Source organism: Podarcis cretensis (genome assembly GCF_951804945.1).
Source record: "Podarcis cretensis genome assembly, chromosome: 11".
Taxonomy (NCBI): Eukaryota; Metazoa; Chordata; class Lepidosauria; order Squamata; family Lacertidae; genus Podarcis; species Podarcis cretensis.
Genome location: NC_137180.1, coordinates 9,642,813 through 9,660,267, shown reverse-complemented (window position 1 = coordinate 9,660,267; position 17,455 = coordinate 9,642,813). Strand labels below are relative to the sequence as shown.

The 17,455-nt window shown below is 44.4% G+C and overlaps 2 protein-coding genes across 5 annotated transcripts in view; one reads left to right on the top strand and one right to left on the bottom strand.

Annotated features, from left to right (window-relative positions):
• The window catches only part of LOC307227059 (cryptic protein-like), a 384,101-nt gene that overhangs the window by 264,336 nt on the left and 102,310 nt on the right, over window positions 1-17,455 (top strand). The gene's annotated exons all lie outside the window — the stretch shown is intronic.
• The window catches only part of LRRC2 (leucine rich repeat containing 2), an 81,683-nt gene that overhangs the window by 21,368 nt on the left and 42,860 nt on the right, over window positions 1-17,455 (bottom strand). For both annotated transcript variants that reach the window (XM_079996132.1, XM_079996131.1), the window contains exon 5: window positions 12,792-12,928. In XM_079996132.1, coding sequence (XP_079852258.1) covers window positions 12,792-12,928 — 137 coding nt within the window. The remainder of the gene's footprint in view (window positions 1-12,791; window positions 12,929-17,455) is intronic.

Below are 17,455 nucleotides of genomic sequence, written 5' to 3'. Positions count from 1 at the left end.
ATAGACATTATTTACACAATGAGTCCTGTCTGATTGGTTGATTCTGCTTCCCTCCTGGAGCCTGATTGGTCGTTTCCCGCAGGCCAATCAGTTGTTGCATTCTACGATCCAACCAGCCTAATAGGCTGATTAACTTCCTCCTGGAGCATGATTGGTCTTTTCCTGCAAGCCAATCAGTTGTTGCATTCTAGGATCCTACTTGCCTAATGTTCTAGGATCCAAGCTTAGTACATAACAATAAGTGACCCTGTTATCTGTTGTGTAATGGTTCTAGGGGTTGCTCGTGCGTAAACCGGTGCCACACCTGGCTGGGTTGCCTGAGTGAACCTTTTCTGTCCGGACAGCCACTTGCCCGTGGCTGTCTCAATCGCTGGCAGAATCCATCAGTGGGTGTTTCTTGAACTTCTTCCAGCAAAGAAGCTCTTTGATGCCTAGTCTCTGCCTACTCTCCCTGCACGGAAGCCTTCTGCGCAAGGAGGGTGTGGGCAGCGGAGGACCCTTCCTCTCCCCGCTGGTCCCCGGCGAGGAGTCATGGGACCGCCTCGCCGATTCCCCCATCTGCCCCCCTTCTCCACTGGTGCTACGCTGATTCCCTTCCCCAGAAGATGGGCTGCCTCTCCCCATCCCGGGACGCTCTCTGGAATCCCTCTGGAGCCCGCTCTCTCCCTCTGGCCCTGATGGCAGTTCCCTGACATGTTGTATTTAAACCATAGAACTTGGGGGAGGATTTTCATTGGAGCTATGTAACAATATGGTCCTTTCTCTTAGCAATGTTTTGTGGGATGAGAAGGCTCCCCAGATCCTAGACCTGCCCACCCTGTCACGACTGATGCTAAAGCTCCACAAAAGTCCCCCAGCAATATAAATTACAGTAAGACCACAATTTACGCACATTTAGCTTGTGCACATTCAGATTTACATATGTGGCAAAAATATAAAAATTAAGGGGCAGAAAGGGGTTGGGGTTCCAGGGGAAATGACTTCTGCAATCCCACCTGCCCTTAAACCCAATGGGTTTTAACTAGGCGTGATTTTGGCTTTATGCAAATGTAACCCCCACCAGTGGAGGGTACAAAGGTCTCAAATTTCAGCAGTGCCCTGTGCAATGCCAGAATTTGCCCCCCCCCACCGCCTAATTTATTCTAAATAATAGTTGTGATGTCCCTGAGGCTCTACACCCAGTGTAACCAAACCAGTCATGTTCCCCTAAATTCACCTGTGCCCCAGAGTACATTGCAGGTCTACTGTTTAAGCAGTTTCCTTGCAGTTTCTGGTTCTAATTGCATCCTGATCAACATGGTATGGCATGGTGTTAATGATGAATCAGCTCGTTTCCTGTTTTCTGCGTAGAGAAGATTAATTGCTAATTTTCTCTCAATATTTTTGTGTGTGTGAAATATTGCTATTTCATATTTATTAAAAAAAAATGTGGGGGAAGTTGAATAAAGAAGCAGTATAAATAAAGCGGCCTGATTGTGCAGAGCAAGAGTTGACTAATTAATAAGAATAATAATTTTTTTTTTTATATACCCCACCCTCCCCAGCCAAGACCGGGCTCAGGGAGGCTAACAACCAATAATAAAAACAAGTTGTTTAAAATACAATTTAAGAGATTAAGATACAACATTAAAACATTAGAATACAGCCTCATCATAGGAGGAGAAAGGAAAAGGAAGAGGGGGAGGGAATCAAACTGATTCTAAGCCAAAGGCCAGGTGGAACAACTCTGTCTTACACGCCCTGCGGAAAGAAATCAGATCCTGCAGGGCCCTGGTCTCATGAGGCAGAGCGTTCCACCTGGCCAGAGCCAGTTGAGAAGGCCCTGGCTCTGTTTGAGGCTAATCTAACTTCCTTAGGGCCCGGGACCTCTAGGGTGTTGCTATATATGGACCTTAAGGTCCTCCATGGGGCATACCAGGAGAGGCGATCCTGTAGATACGAGGGTCCTAGGCCGTGAAGGGCTTTAAAGGTCAAAAGCAGCACCTTAAATCTGACCCTGTACTTCACCGGGAGCCAGTGCAGTTGGAAAAGCACTGGGTGAATATGCTCCCATGGCAGAGACCCTGTGAGGAGCCTCGCTGCAGCATTCTGCACCCGCTGGAGTTTCTGGGACAGCTTCAAGGGCAGCCCGGCGTAGAGCGAATTACAGTAGTCAAGCCTGGAGATGACCATTGCATGGATCACTGTGGCCAGGTCGGGGCGGGAAAGGTAAGGGACCAACTGCTTGATGCGGGGAAGGTGGAAAAATGTTGCCTTGGCTGTTGCTGTAACCTGCGCCTCCGTGGAAAGGGAAGCGTCAAGGATTACACCCAAACTCTTAACGGAAGGCAATGGCACTAATTGGGCCCCCGCAAGAGAAGGGAGTTGGTTCCTCATCCCCATACCATCCTGACCCAGCCAGAGGACCTCTGTCTTTGACAATAATGTTTTCAATGGATTGGCAATGATATTTTGATAAAATCAGAATTAAAACAGAAATAACAAAAAAGCCAATTCCAGGCTAAATGATAGCTAGAATCAACCCCCCAACCAAGCAAACAACAAGCTTCACTCCACACAGAGGCTGAAATATTTGAAAGCCATTTTCCCCATTGTTTGACTTGATAGCACAGAGATTCTCCATGCCAGTACCAAAAGCTGGCAAGACTTTGCAGTGCTGGCTAAAAGTGAATCTTCCCAATTAGGTAGAAAAAGGTGGAAAGTGGCTTTGAACTGTTTAAAGCCATTATGTGGAGTGCTGGCTCAGGGTAACAATTTTTGGCCAATTCCATCTGGGCCTGTAATGACTGAGCTGGCCCCAAGTAGGGCACAGACACATTTTTATATGAGTGAATTATCCTTGTGTCCAACACTGTTTGACAGAGCCTGCGAGGAAAGCCACTGATAAACAGCCGACACAAGGTTTAAATCAGGGATTAACAGGAGATAGGCAGCTGTGGATCATGTAGCAAAGGCTGTTTCTTGCAAAGAATGCTGGATTAAAGGGACACTGGCCTAATTCAACAAAGCACGCCTTATGCTCTTAAGTAAAAGTATGTACTAAGAACCACTTAACATAGATTTGTTGTGCCTTAACTATTAAGTGGTCCTTCCTGGGTATGAATATTTGCTTTGCAAATTTAAAGGACACAGGTCAACCATGGATACTCAAGTAATACATAAATCGTGTCCTCCCTCAAAGAGGGCACGTGTTGTGGTGTGACCTGACAACCAAACCCTGTGTTGTAGGTGGGTACAATTGGTAAGCCACAACACCCAATAGGTAGGTCCCTTGATGCTGGGTTTAATCAGGCCAATGGGACACTAGCCAAACAGATCGAGGGACCTATATATGCCCATGCACGTGACTCTGAGCTTCCTCTTTGGGCCAGTGCATCGGAACACCCACCCACCTCTCCCTATATTTAGGGCTTGCCCTTGCCCTTGCTATGCTGTTGTGTGTTGTCTGTCATTGGGACAGGGGTACGGCAGGAATTTCCCCCACTTGGCTGATTGGCTGGTGTCATTTGGGTTTCACCGGCCACGTAGCAAATCATCACAACTTGTAAGGTTGCGGATAGGCTCTGGTTCAGGTGAAAGGGATGGGAGAACACTCTCGCCATCCCTATGTGAAGGGTTTTCCATTAAAGGAGTCCAGGGACTCAATGGTTTGGTCAACCCCTGAGAGGGGGTTGTGCCCGTGCCTGAGTCCAGGGGGGCATTTGGGTGGTGGACATAGCCTGTTCCCGGCTTTCTGCTTATCCAGGTGTTCACCCTTGGCCGACCTATGCTGGTGCCCTGGGTCAGCGCTACCTGCCACGGTGCAGGGAGCTAGTCAAACCAGAGCCTATGCAACCGCTCACTTGCTGTAATCAATAAAGTTGTGGCCTAAATTCTGCCAAAAACCAAACCAAAATTTGAATCTTGTCTGAATTTATTTAAGGGGGAGGTTAAAGGTCTAAACATGCAAATAAATGTAGCAGACAAAGTAAGCAAGAATGGTTTTAGCCCACCCATGAAGCATTAGATGTCAGGGCCTGCCAATAATTTTGTTTGTCTGCCCTTAATTTGCTGCTTTTTTCAGTGTCCTTTCTGCAGGCTGCAGAACCAGCTAATACAGAATTGTTTTCCCTGTAAACCAGACTGCTAAACAACAACAAGAAGAACAATATTTTGATTTAAGTAGGAACTACTGCAATGTAAGCTATTGGTTCGTTTGACATAAACTGCCATTAAAAAAAGAAAACCTTTCTGAAACATAAAGCAAGAAGTTCTTACAGAGGTAATTTTATTTGCAAACATTCATATTTGAGAAATATAACCCCCCCCACACACACACCTTACCCCCAAAAGATACAGTTATGTTGCAAACTACAAAACACTAGTTAGCTGCTTTCTCCCCTCAGAGGGGGAAAAATCAGTGATTGTTCACTTCAGGGTGGAAAATATTGAGAACATTTTCAAAGATAATATCAGTAAAATGGAACCCTGGAATAGGATAGCAATGGCAGATGCTAAATAAATGTCAAGGGAAACGATGGGAGGTAAATGTTAAGGCATAGCTAAAAGACACTGATCTTTGGCAATGTGCTATTATAGCAGCAACATTTCAATGACTGATACGTTGGAGATGTTATCTGCCTGTTTGATGGATGCTGGTGTAGCAGAATGGCAATTGCTTACATGTAGCATTACTGAATCATATATTCACAACTGGGAAAGCTACTTTTTTTTTTATCCTTCAGCTAATAGCAGATCCGGTTTGCCATAAAGCAGCATTGTGCCTTTTGAATATAACACGTGATGATGAACTTTCAATCCAACTTTTATAACTTGTATGGTTGTTGAAAGAAACCCTCTGAAAGATACTAGCCAAAGTCTGACATTTATTGGCAAGAAGAAGAAATAATTTCGTTGTTAAGTAAGCAGATTCCTGACTGGAATAGAATTCTTTTATGCGGGTGGCACAGTTTTCCCCACAGATATGCGTAACTAGAGGTGTTCCTTGACAGCCCTGAAAGAAAGGGAGTTAATCGATCCAATAAATCTTCACAAGCACTGAGCAAACTTTTTCAAAATATCTTTTTCGTTTCCATTTGCCTTTGTTGATATTGAAAATTAGCACTTGGAGATGTGCTCCTGACTGCTCCTTCAAATTTGGCCAACTCTTGGACATTAGAAGGATGTGAAAAAATCCCTTCATGACTGGTTTTTAATGCTGGAGGGCACAAGCCCAGAGGGACAGGTGGAGTTTGGTCTGGTGAGTCTCAATCTCTCTCTCTCTCTCTCTCTCTCTCTCTCTCTCTGTGTGTGTGTGTGTGTGTGTGTGTATATATATATATATATATATATATATATATATCGTATTTTTCGCCCTATAGGATGCGCTTTTTCCCCTCCAAAAATGAAGGGGAAATGTGTGTGCATCCTATGGGGCGAATGCAGGCTTTTGCTGAAGCCTGGAGAGCGAGAGGGGTCGGTGCGCACCGACCCCTCTCGCTCTCCAGGCTTCAGGAAGCTATCCCCCCAGCCCAGCACACAGCTTCGGCATCGCTCTGGGACCCGTTCTGGGGGCTGGGGTTGGGGGAAGCTCGGGCTTCCCCCGCCCTAGCCCCACGGGGGGGGGGGGAATAAAAAAATCTTCCTTTATTTCCCCCCCCCAAAAAAAAATCTAGGTGCGTCCTATGGGCCAGTGCGTCCTATAGGGCGAAAAATACGGTGTATATATATATACATTTTTATTAATTTTTTAACATATCATTTCCAACAACCATTTAACATAAATTCTTAACTTATACAATATTTTAGACTTCCATCAGCAACCTCTGAAAATTTTCCGTTCTTTATCACTTATTCTGCATTTCTTAATCTCTCTATTACATTAACTAATAGTTCTCTTCATAATCTTCCTTGCAATATTTCACATAATCCTCCTTACAGAACTTCTTGCAATCCTACTAGCATAATCTGTTGATTACAGTTGCTTTTTAAATAATTAAAATATTTACTCCAGTCTTCTAAGAATCTCTGGTCCCACAGGTTTTGAATCCTTCCTGTTAATTTATCTAATTCTGCATAGTCCATTAATTTCATTTGCCACTCTTCTTTCATCGGTAATTCTTCTTGCTTCCATTTTTGTGCCAGTAATATATATTATTGGTCTGGTGAGTCTCAGATTGTTCGTGCCTAAGATTTGGATTTCTGGTTCAAGATGGTTCCCTCTGCTCCTAATATACACTATCAACTATTTAAAGTGCATCAGCAACATCATCATTTCTTACTTTTTTTTCGCCACAAGGGGCCAGGGTGTGTTACAGCAGTATTTCCATTTCAGTGTGTGTGCTAAGTGATGACTCATCCCTGGGAAACCTGAAAACCCATAATCTCAGCAGGTATTGGAGGCGGCAGCAGTTGTGGCTCAGCTCAGCTATCCTGAGCAAGCAAGTTGCTTGCATTGGATCTCTCTCTGGGACCAGAGAGAAGAAAGTTGATGGACTGTATTAGGACTTAAAGATGACTGGACTGTATTGCCGGCTTGTTTAAGTGCAATGTGTTACTTTGTATTTTTGCAGTGTTTTATTCTGTAACTAGTTTTAGACCGTTTTGCCATCAAACCTTTTGGATCTCTTTTTTCGTGGTAGAGAGCATTCATTTCTACTCTGCACAAGGTCCAGGTCAGGAACTTCAACTCTAACATGCCTGCTAGATAGCCTGCTAGATGACATCGCAAGATATCGATGTCTTAGGAGAGCAAGAAAAAGTCTCAGGGATGATTCACACCCTGGTCAGCACCTCTTTAATCTTCTAAAGCCCTATGCGGCCTAGGACCCACATACCTATGTGACTGCCTCTCCTGGTATGCCCCGCGGAGGACCTTAAGGTCCACAAATGACAACACTTTGGAGGTCCCAAGTCGCAAGGTGGTTAGATTGGTCTCAGCTAGGGCCAGGGCCTTTTCAGTACTGGCCCCCACTTGGTGGAACGCTCTGTCACAAGATACTAGGGCCCTGCGGGACTTGACATCTTTCTGCAGGGCCTGCAAGACAGAGCTGTTCCGCCTGGCCTTTGGTTTGGACTCAGTCTGACCCTTATGTTTCCATCCCCTTATGGTTTTGATCTATGGGCTACTATTAAAATGAGGCTGCATTTTAAACTGTATTTTTAACCTATATTTAAAATTGCTCCCCCCCCCATTGTGTTTTTTATTGTAATTTTACTGGTGTTAGCCGCCCTGAGCCTGGCTCTGGCCAGGGAGGACGGGATATAAATATAAATTTATTTTTATTATTAATATTATTATTACCCTGGGGCAGGAGATACAGAAGTATAATCAGTCGTACCAACAGGCTAAAGAACAGTTTCTATCCATGGGCTGTTAGGCTGCTGAACGGAAAATAATATAGTGCAACTGACTTTTGGGGTTGGTGTGTTGTGCGACAAGCACACAGAGTGCAAAGAGATTGAGTGTTTTGTGGGGGGAAGGAGGCTCGGTTGATTTCATTGCACACGGGTTTTACATTGACAATAAAAGTATTGTTATTATTGTGGGGCTGAAGTCAAACTGCTGTGTTAGCAGCACCTAAGGTTTGGGTTTTTTTAAATGATATTTATTAAAGTTTCAAAAAGGTTACAAGAATAAAAAAGAAAAGAAAAAAGAAGGAAAAAATACAAAACACAAAAAACAATCAAAAACAAATCAACCTTTCCATATCCTGACTTTCATTTGCTTGTTTCCCTGACCTCCTCGCACCCCCCTTTTTTGCATTCTAGTTCAATTAGTTATTTCAGCAAATCCTTTCCATTTTTGCTTTTATCTTAATAATTTATCTTAATATATTATAACTTTGCATTCTCAACTGTTAACAATCCATCTTTAAAAACTCCTTTATAACATTACTGCTAAAACCACATACCGTAACTTCATTCCAACATCCTTCTAACATTCCTTAATTTTACAATATTTCTGTAAATAATCTTTAAATTTCTTCCAATCTTCTACCGACTCTTCTCCCTGGTCTCGGATTCTGCCAGTCATTTCCGGTGTTAGCAGCACCAAAGTGACCTAGGCAGTGCGTATGGATGTACTGGGTTGCCCAGAAACCAAGACGCCTCTCTAAGCCTCACTAATGTGATTCAAGGGAAAGCAGAGCCCTACATGTAAAAACACCAGGCAGGCCCCACAAATAACCCAGAGATACATTCTATTCATGTCAAAACACGCTGATTCCCAGACCGTCCGTGGGCCAGATTGAAAAGGCAATTGGGCCACACCCGGCCCTCGGGCCTTAGGTTGCCTACCCCTGCCCTAGCATCTCCCAAACATTTATAGAAGCTCACGCAGTGCTAATGCTTCCACAAATCTCCTCTGACAACTGACACCTCACCACCTGCCCTTTCCATTTTCACACCCTCCTGCTAATATTGGGAATTATATGCTATGCCAATATCAGCCCATCCCACCACCCCAAAACCACGCCCTTCCCCCAGAAAAAGAACACAGCTGCTGCTTTCCTTAGATTGACAGACGTTTGGCAAACATTGCAGGGGCAAGTGAAAATATTTGGCAGATGGTTTACATGACCCTGCCTTCCCTCTTTGTGGAAGCAATGGGAATATGGGTTCAACAAAGATGGAACTATATTATCTCCAAAGGAAATGTAATACAGAAATGCAAACCCAGATAAATTAAATACACATAATGCCAGGATTAACTTTCTCTCACACCTCCTAGCATCATAGAATTGTAGAGTTGGCAGGGAACCCAAGGTTCAACTAGTCCAGTCTTCTGCTATGCAGGAATCTCAACTAAAGCTTCAAGGACAGATGGCCACCCAACCTCTGCTTAAAATCCTCCAAGGAAGGAGTCCAAGGAAGGAGTCCACAACCTCCAAACCCATGGCTTCAAGTAACAAGAAAGGAGATTCCGACCAAACATCAGGAAATACTTTCTGACAAGTAAGAGCTGTTTGACACTAGAATGATCTCCTTTGGAAGGTTGGAGACTGTCGTTCCTTGGATATTTTAAAGCCAGGGGTCAGCAACCTTTTTCAGCCAAGGGCCGGTCCATCATCCCTCAGACCTTGTGGGGGGCCAGACTATATTTTGGAGGGGGGGGAATGAACAAATCCCTATGCCCCACAAATAACCCAGAGATGCATTTTCAATAAAAGGACACATTCTGCTCATGTAAAAACACCAGGCAGGCCCCACAAATAACCTAGAGATGCATTTTAAATACAGTGGTACCTCGACTACAGACACTTCAGGTTACAGACTCCACTAACCCAGAAATAGTACCTCAGGTTAAGAACTTTGCTTCAGGATGAGAACAGAAATCATGCTCCGGTGACACGGCAGCAGCAGGAGGCCCCATTAGCTAAAGTGGTGCTTCAGGTTAAGAACAGTTTCAAGTTAAGAACGGACCTCCAGAATGAATTAAGTTCTTAACCTGAGTTACCACTGTAAAAGGGCACATTCTACTCATGTAAAAACACCAGGCAGGCCCCACAAATAACCCAGAGGTGCATTTTAAATAAAAGGAGACATTCTACTCATGTAAAAACACGCTGATTCCTGGACTGTCCCCATTGTGGGGATTCGAACCGCCGACCTTCTGATCGGCAAGCCCTAGGCTCTGTGGTTTAGACCCCAGCGCCACCCGCGTCCCTAGATGGCCCTTGGTAGTGCCTTCCAAGTCTACAATTCTATTATTCTATGATTCTATGTAACATTAATAATATTCTGGGAAGGTTGAAGTGCAATTTCACAGGTCTCTAAAATCAGCATTTGAATTCCCTGTACAGAAGAACCACACTCACTAGTATGCTTTAAAATGGCCTGTTAACAACATTCAGGATAATTGCATCCCAGATTTAAAAGGTTACAAATACCACAAATTACACAGAGGGACTGATCATGGAACAATAGGTTTACTTAGAAATGTGTTCCACACAGAGGCATACCTAGAGGTTGGTGAGGTTACCCCTGGCAAGGGTGCAGGCCGGGGGGAGGCACAAAAATTGTGCCTCTACACTTGTGATGGCCTGGGATTCGGACTCGGAGGCTAAACCTGAGGAATCCCAGCCTGCACAGGAGTCCCCACCTCCAGAACCAGCTGAGCCGGGGCTGGGGCTTGAACCTGAAGGGTCCTCACCTGTGCTGGATCCTCAGGTGCAGGCACCAGCTGAGTCTGCTCTGGCTCCTGAGGTGATGGAGGACCCGTTGCCTGCAGGTGCTCCACTCCCAGCCCCGTCAGGGGAAGCTGAGGTTGCCTCTGGGTCCGGTAAACCCTCCAGCCTCTCCTGAGCTGCAGAGGCTCAGGGCAGAGAGGCGGAGGGAACTAAGTTCCCTCAGGAGGAGTGCTCGCCTCCAGGCCAGGAGACACGAGTCACCTGTGGACCGGGGCTGCCCTATGCCTCGGGGCAGATAAAAGCCAGCCAGCCCCAGTCCCAGGTTGTGGGAGCAACATTGTTGGTAGCCTGTTCCTGCCTGCACCCTGTCCTGCTCTTCTGCCAGAGTTCCTGACCTCATCTGATTCCCTGCCTTGGATCCCGCTTCAGCTTTGATGGACAGCCACCATACCACACCCTCGACCTTGGACTGGACTTGAACCTCACTGCAAGGTTAACTCTCGGGACCAGCACAACACTCTAGCTCTGGGTGGCTGGGAGGGAGGAAGGAAGGCCAGTGGCGTAGTGTGGGTTGTCAGCACCCGGGGCAACGCAAGTAATTTGCACCCCCTAACCCGTGGATTTGCGCCCCCTAACCCTAACCCCCAGATGTTGCGCCCGGTGCGGCTGGGCCCCCCTGCACCCCCCACGCTACGCCACTGAGGAAGGCAGACAGATGGACTGACAAAGGAGAAGGAAGGAAGACAGAGCAAGGCAGATCTGACCCCAATGACTGTGGAAGAAGTCACTGGTAGAGCGAATAAGGCAGGTGGGAAATGAACTTCTCAAATTTCTGGTCTATGGTCTCAGCCTCAGAGCCTTACCAAGGCTTCCATCTCCTTACCAAGGGTTCAACGGAGCCAAGATACACCTCTAGTTATACCTAGTTGATGTGTGCTTAGAATTGTATGCTAGGGTGAATTTTTGAACTGCCCTTAGAGGGCAAATGCTGTTTTTCTAGGAATTAATGCACTGACTCCCACAATCTTGATTCATAAGAAAGCATTCTGCCATGTTGGCTCTGTTTTAGACAGACCATTGCTTTAGCACCCTTGGAAAATGTGTGTTGCATTCCCTGTGGAAATAGGAAGCAGCATAGCAATTTTGTTGCTGCTGCCTTCTACATTTGTTAGACTCACCTGGCACTGTTCCAAGGGTAATTGCAGTGCCTGCAAACACATTTCTTAAAATCTTGCTTGCAGCCACATGCTTGGCAACTAAAAACTGTTCGCATTAAATCAAGGAGCTTTTGACAAAATGGATTCCCCAACCCGCAAATAGCTACGTGTCAACGTAAGTCTAAAATACCAGTTATTCCACAGCAAATTTTAGTAATATACTGCATTAAGAAGGCTATTTAAGGTGTCTTTAAACAAATTTCCAATGTATTATATATATTGTACACAAATAAAGCATATACCAAGTGAGATGTGGGAGATCTGCAAATTTGATGTCTCTGATTTCGCATCTACTTTTGCTCTACATGTATAGATGGATGCATCTATCTACAAATTTATTTATTTGGTTTTTCAATTCTAAGATTTTACAATCACATATCCAACATATGTCATAAAAACAAGATTCCACAGAATCTCCAGGACTTCCCTCCTCCCCTTTGTGGGTCCTATTGTTAATCGTTTCCTCCTGCATCTTTTATAATAATCCAAATCTTTTACATCTCCATTATATCCCAAAATTCACCATTAAACTACAAGTGTTGTTCCAATCCTACTAACGTTTTTAACTGTTTACAATGATTTTTAAAATAGATTATAAATCTCCCCTATTCCTTATTAAAATTTTGGTCTTCCTGATTTCTTATTCTTCCGGTCATTTTTGCCATTTCGGCATAATTCATCAGCTTAATCTGCCATTCTTCTCTGTTCAGGACTTTAACTTCTTTCCGATGCATGTATCTTCCTTGCAGAAAATCGAACTGTTGGGTCCATGTGGTTCAGTCCTGCCTCTCCTGATTGGCACTGAAGGCCTCACTACATGCAAATCCTTTCTATTCCTGAGTATTCTACACTCCCCCATGGATATGACCAGACAAGGATGAATCCCTTCCCCTTCTATTAAGCGTGTACACCTAACCTTGTCACAGAGCTGAATGTTCCATGGTGAGATGTCTCCGTAATTTGTAGAAAGATCTTAGCTGGACCACAGACATAAATGTATGTAACTGAACCTCTGCCAAATATTTTTGGTTTTGCTGTGGATGGCAGCCTTGGAACCTGGCCATGCGCTTTTAATAGGCCACGCCTAAGTAGTAGTAGATTGCATGCATCCAGCTGTCTGCATAATTTTGTTTTTCTTGGCAGACACCCATTACACTATTATTAGCCCAGTACAAAGTACCTCCTGGCATGACTTTGCTCTCCTTTTCACTAGCGCAATGAGAGCTGTAACATAGTCATATATAAAACAGACACTCATCTGCTCTGGCTACTCTTCCAGCAACAAGGATTTTCAGTTTTATGGATTCTAAAACTGCCATTGAAACAGTTTTGTGCCGTGAACTACACTTGCGAAAGTCAATTTTGTCACATGGGTTTTAAAAATAATAATCATCATCATCATCATCATCATCATCATCATCTCACTACCCAAATTGATTACCAAAAGTGAGATCAAAAATCTTACTTCAAACGGTAGCTCCGCCAGTTCTAGATTTCCAGACAAATCAAGTCTTTGCAGGTTCTCACAGTCTCCCAGTTCTGGAGGGACAGCCTTCAAGCGATTAAAACTCACATTGAGCTCTTGCAGGTTTTTTAAGCAACCTGTCAAAATAAAGTGAGCTTAGATCAGCTGTGCAGTAATTCCAATGACTACAGTAACAACAAGAGAGACTACGGTAACAACATGAGGGCCCTGGAAAACACAGGACCAAGCAGTTTTCCAATTCAGTGGAACAGAGCGAGTTTTCTCAGACAAAAGCAACAGAGCAACTAGAAATCTGGATGAGCCAGTTTAATACAGACAGGGAAAACAGACCTGATATGATTTCATGGAGGAGGAGAGGTAGAAATTAGGGCAGCCTAATGAAATTGCTGATAAGTTGCATTAATTAATTAACAGTTTAAATATACACATTTCCATGTGAGGGAATAGTTCTAAAGAAAAAGGTGACGCACGTGTTTATATTACACTTTTAGATTAAACACAACACAAACATTATTTTAAATTAAGGATTCACCATTCTCTAATGGAAGGGAATGCCTCTTTTAAGATAATAAATATGTTAATTATAAAATGGTGCTTGACATCAGACATATATATATATATATATTCATAACTGACCAAATTAAATTGGCTGGCCCAGTTAACCTGGAGCGCCTTCTTAGTGGGTTGACATCATAACTGGCCAAATTAAATTGGCTGGCCCATTTAACCTGGAGCGCCTTCTTAGTGGGTTGAGAATGTTTTTGTTTGTTTGTCTGCTTGCTTGTTTAAAAAAGATCATTTCTCATAAAAGACAACTGCACGATAGCACAATTCTCTCTTGTGTTGGAGAATATGAAAAGTGCATGTTAATTTTGAATTATTGATCTGTCTGTCTGTCTGCCTATCCACAATGCCTTGTCACTGAGGAGCTCAAAATGATACAAACAACTATCCTGGGTTGAGCTAAATTAGGTCAGAAGAGGGAAAGTGACAGGCCCAAGGGCACCTCCTGAGTTTCAGGTATGAGTGGGGATTTGAGTCCGGTTTGCTCAGATCTCCCCAGCCATAGTTCAACATGCCATGCATCTCTTGAATGTTATACTCCATATTACCTGGCATATACTAATTCACAAAGACAACATTTGATGCTCCACCAATCTCACATCTGCTGTAGCCATCTACAAAAACTACAGAAGAAGAGACTAGCACAAAGGAGAAAATATAAAAGCCTGGTGTTCTCTCTTTTCTGCCATGTGATGAAGCACACTATACTCCGGGGCTGTGGGAAATTGTAAAGTTGTATCGGAGGAAGAAGGAGGAGGAGGAGGAGGAGGAGGAGGAGGAGGAGGAGAAGAAGAAGAAGCAGAAGCAGCAGCAGCAGCAGCAGCAGCAGCAGCAGCAGCAGCAGCAAATTCAGGTCACTACAGCTATAAAAGGAAGCATATTTCACGAGGCTGTGCAAGCGCTAAACTTCTCTGGCTCTGACAGAGGACTGGAGGAACTATGAGAAGTGAAGGACTAAATTATGACCAAGAACTATTCCATGAAGATCCACTTCTATAAAGGGCCAAAGGCAGAGATGAGGCTGAACAAGTGACTCTATTCTAGAGTGGAAAATCCCCTTTTGGGCCCTTGCCCCTTTATAGGGGGTGGCTTCTGAAGATGTTTTGCTGCCTGAAGCAAAGTAGTAAAATGGTACCCCCTCCTCCAAAATCAAGGTGCATAGCACCCAAGACCAGCCAAGTTATTTCCAGCCAAGGCAGGAAATCCCACATGCACATCTCTCTTTCCCTGACGAAGAAAATATAACAACAATTTAAGCAGGTAACTATTTGCTGCCTTTTCACAGCACCCAAAATATGCCGCCTGAGGTGGACCACTTTGCCTAATGGCAGAGCCGGACCCATTGGAATATAGGAAGCTGCATTATAGTGAGTCAGATCATTGGTCTCTCTAGTTCAGCATGGTCTGCAGTGGCAGAAGCTCTCCAAGTTTCAGACAGGGGATATTCCCCCCAGTAAGTTGGTGAAAATGCATAGGACTAACTCGAAGGTCTGTTGGAAATGTAAGGAAAAAGAGGCCACCTTATATCATATGTGGGATGTGGGTGGTGCTGTGGGTTAAACTGCAGAGCCTAGGACTTGCCGAGCAGAAGGTTGGCAGTTCGAATCCCTGCGAAGGGGTGAGCTCCCGTTGCTCAGTCCCTGCTCCTGCCAACCTAGCAGTTCAAAAGCACGTCAGAGTGCAAGTAGATAAATACCTTCCGGCGGGAAGGTAAACGGCGTTTCCGTGCGCTGCTCTGCTTCGCCAGAAGCGGCTTAGTCGTGCTGGCCACATGACTGTACGCTGTACGCTGTATGGCTGCTCCCTCGGCCAATAAAGCGAGATGAGCGCCGCGACTCCAGAGTTGGCCACAACCGAACCTAACAGTAGGAGTTCCTTTACCTTTATATCATATGTAGTGGAATTATAAAATGATAAAGGAATTCTGGGTAATTATATATAGTGAATTTTTTTAAAAAAAATTTAAAATAACTATTGTCAAAAGACCAGAAGCCTTTCTTTTAGGGATTTTAGGTGCAGATATACTGAAGGATTTGAGAAGACTCTTCATGCACACGACTACAGCTGCAAGGGTGCTGCTTGCCCAGCAACAGAAAGAGGATAAGATGCCGACTAAGGCGGATTGGGGGACGCAGGTGGCGCTGTGGGTTAAAGCCTCAGCGCCTAGGGCTTGCCGATCGAAAGGTCGGCGGTTCGAATCCCTGCGGCGGGGTGCGCTCCCGCTGCTCAGTCCCAGCGCCTGCCAACCTAGCAGTTCGAAAGCACCTCCGGGTGCAAGTAGATAAATAGGGACCGCTTACCAGCGGGAAGGTAAACGGCGTTTCCGTGTGCGGCTCTGGCTCACCAGAGCAGCGATGTCACCCTGGCCACGTGACCCGGAAGTGTCTCCGGACAGCGCTGGCCCCTGGCCTCTTGAGTGAGATGGGCGCACAACCCCAGAGTCTGTCAAGACTGGCCCGTACGGGCAGGGGTACCTTTACCTTTTTAAGGCGGATTGGCAGATGAAACTACTTGACTATGCAGAGATGGACTGGGAAAATCAGAAATCAGTAGGATCAAAACTTCAACAGAGAATGGGACAAATATGGATTGTATTTAAAAGAACACTGTAAACACTTGAGCTCTTTGGCAGGCTTTGAATAAAATAATAATAATAATAATAATAATAATAATAATAATAATAATAATAGTATTTTATCTATAACCCACCCATCTGGCTGGGCTTCCCCAGCTGCTGTGGGCGGCTTCCAACAAAATATTAAAATACAGTAAGGCAGCCCATTTACTCCACAAAGAACTCATAACCCACCTACTTTCAGCAGCCAGAAACACCATAAGCAGACACTGGAGAGACCTGTCAGGAGTAAGCATGGACCAATGGTACCAAATAGTATGAGAAACAGCCCTACTAGAAAAATTAACTAACAAACTGAAACTGACACGGGGACAAACAGAAGAAGACACCTTCACCCCGGTATGGCTCCCCTTTATCACATACACAGCCCAACAGGACAATGACAATAATCCACCAACAGCATACAAATCAATATGGCTAACCTGATCCAAAACACCCACCCACCTCACTCACACACGAAAACAAAGATCACCACAGCCAATCACAAACAAACAATCACATCCTAGGCCAACCCCAACCTCTCTCACCACCAAAGGAACACAAGTGAACAACACAAGCACGCTGACACCAAACTACATACATTAAGCATAATAGAAACACCGCTACCCCACCCCACCCCCATCCATCTCCCCTCCTTCCACCCTCCTTTCTTCTTCTTTTTTTCTTTTCTTTTTTCTTCTCCCCCTAATGCCTCAACAAATGAAATGGATTTGTAAAAATGTTACACGGGGAAAAAAAAAAATACGAGGCATTACACTTACACTGTAAAACAAGAAAACCCTTAATAAAATATATTTAAAAAAAAAAAATACAGTAAGGCATCAAACATTAAAAGCTTCCCTAATCTTTGGATAACTCTTGCAATGTTATAAAGACTTTGGATATTTTGGAGAACGATAATTCGGATGAACTATAATATGCAGTTGATTAAGATATTTAAAGGACCCACAGAGGGGAGAAGGGAAGTCCTAAGATTTGGGTGAATGTTGTTTGATTTCAGAATTTAATTATGTGATTTATTCTGTAAAACCAATAAAAAATATTTTTTTTAAAAAACAGACGGGATATTCCCAGCGCTACCTGAAGACGCCAGAATTGAACCTTGAGCTTTCTGCATACAAAGTAGATGCTCTGTCACTGAGCTATGACCCTTCTCTGTAAACATTGTTCAACAGAGCATCTCCCTGAAACTATACTGCAAGCTACTTCTTCTGGGACACATGAAGGCTTTGTAGTTGCCTTCTCTTTGCAAAGCAGCAACAGTTCAGATGTTGACAAAAGACGGCATAAAGCCGGGATCTAAGGAAGCAGCCACAACGACAGGTGAAGAGGCAGAAATTCTCGTACCCTTGGACTCTTGGGGGACAACTCTTTCACCTGCTTGCTATTCCTGCTTTTTGCAATAGCTCTAAGGCCTCTGCTCACTCTGGTCCCGACATCTTTG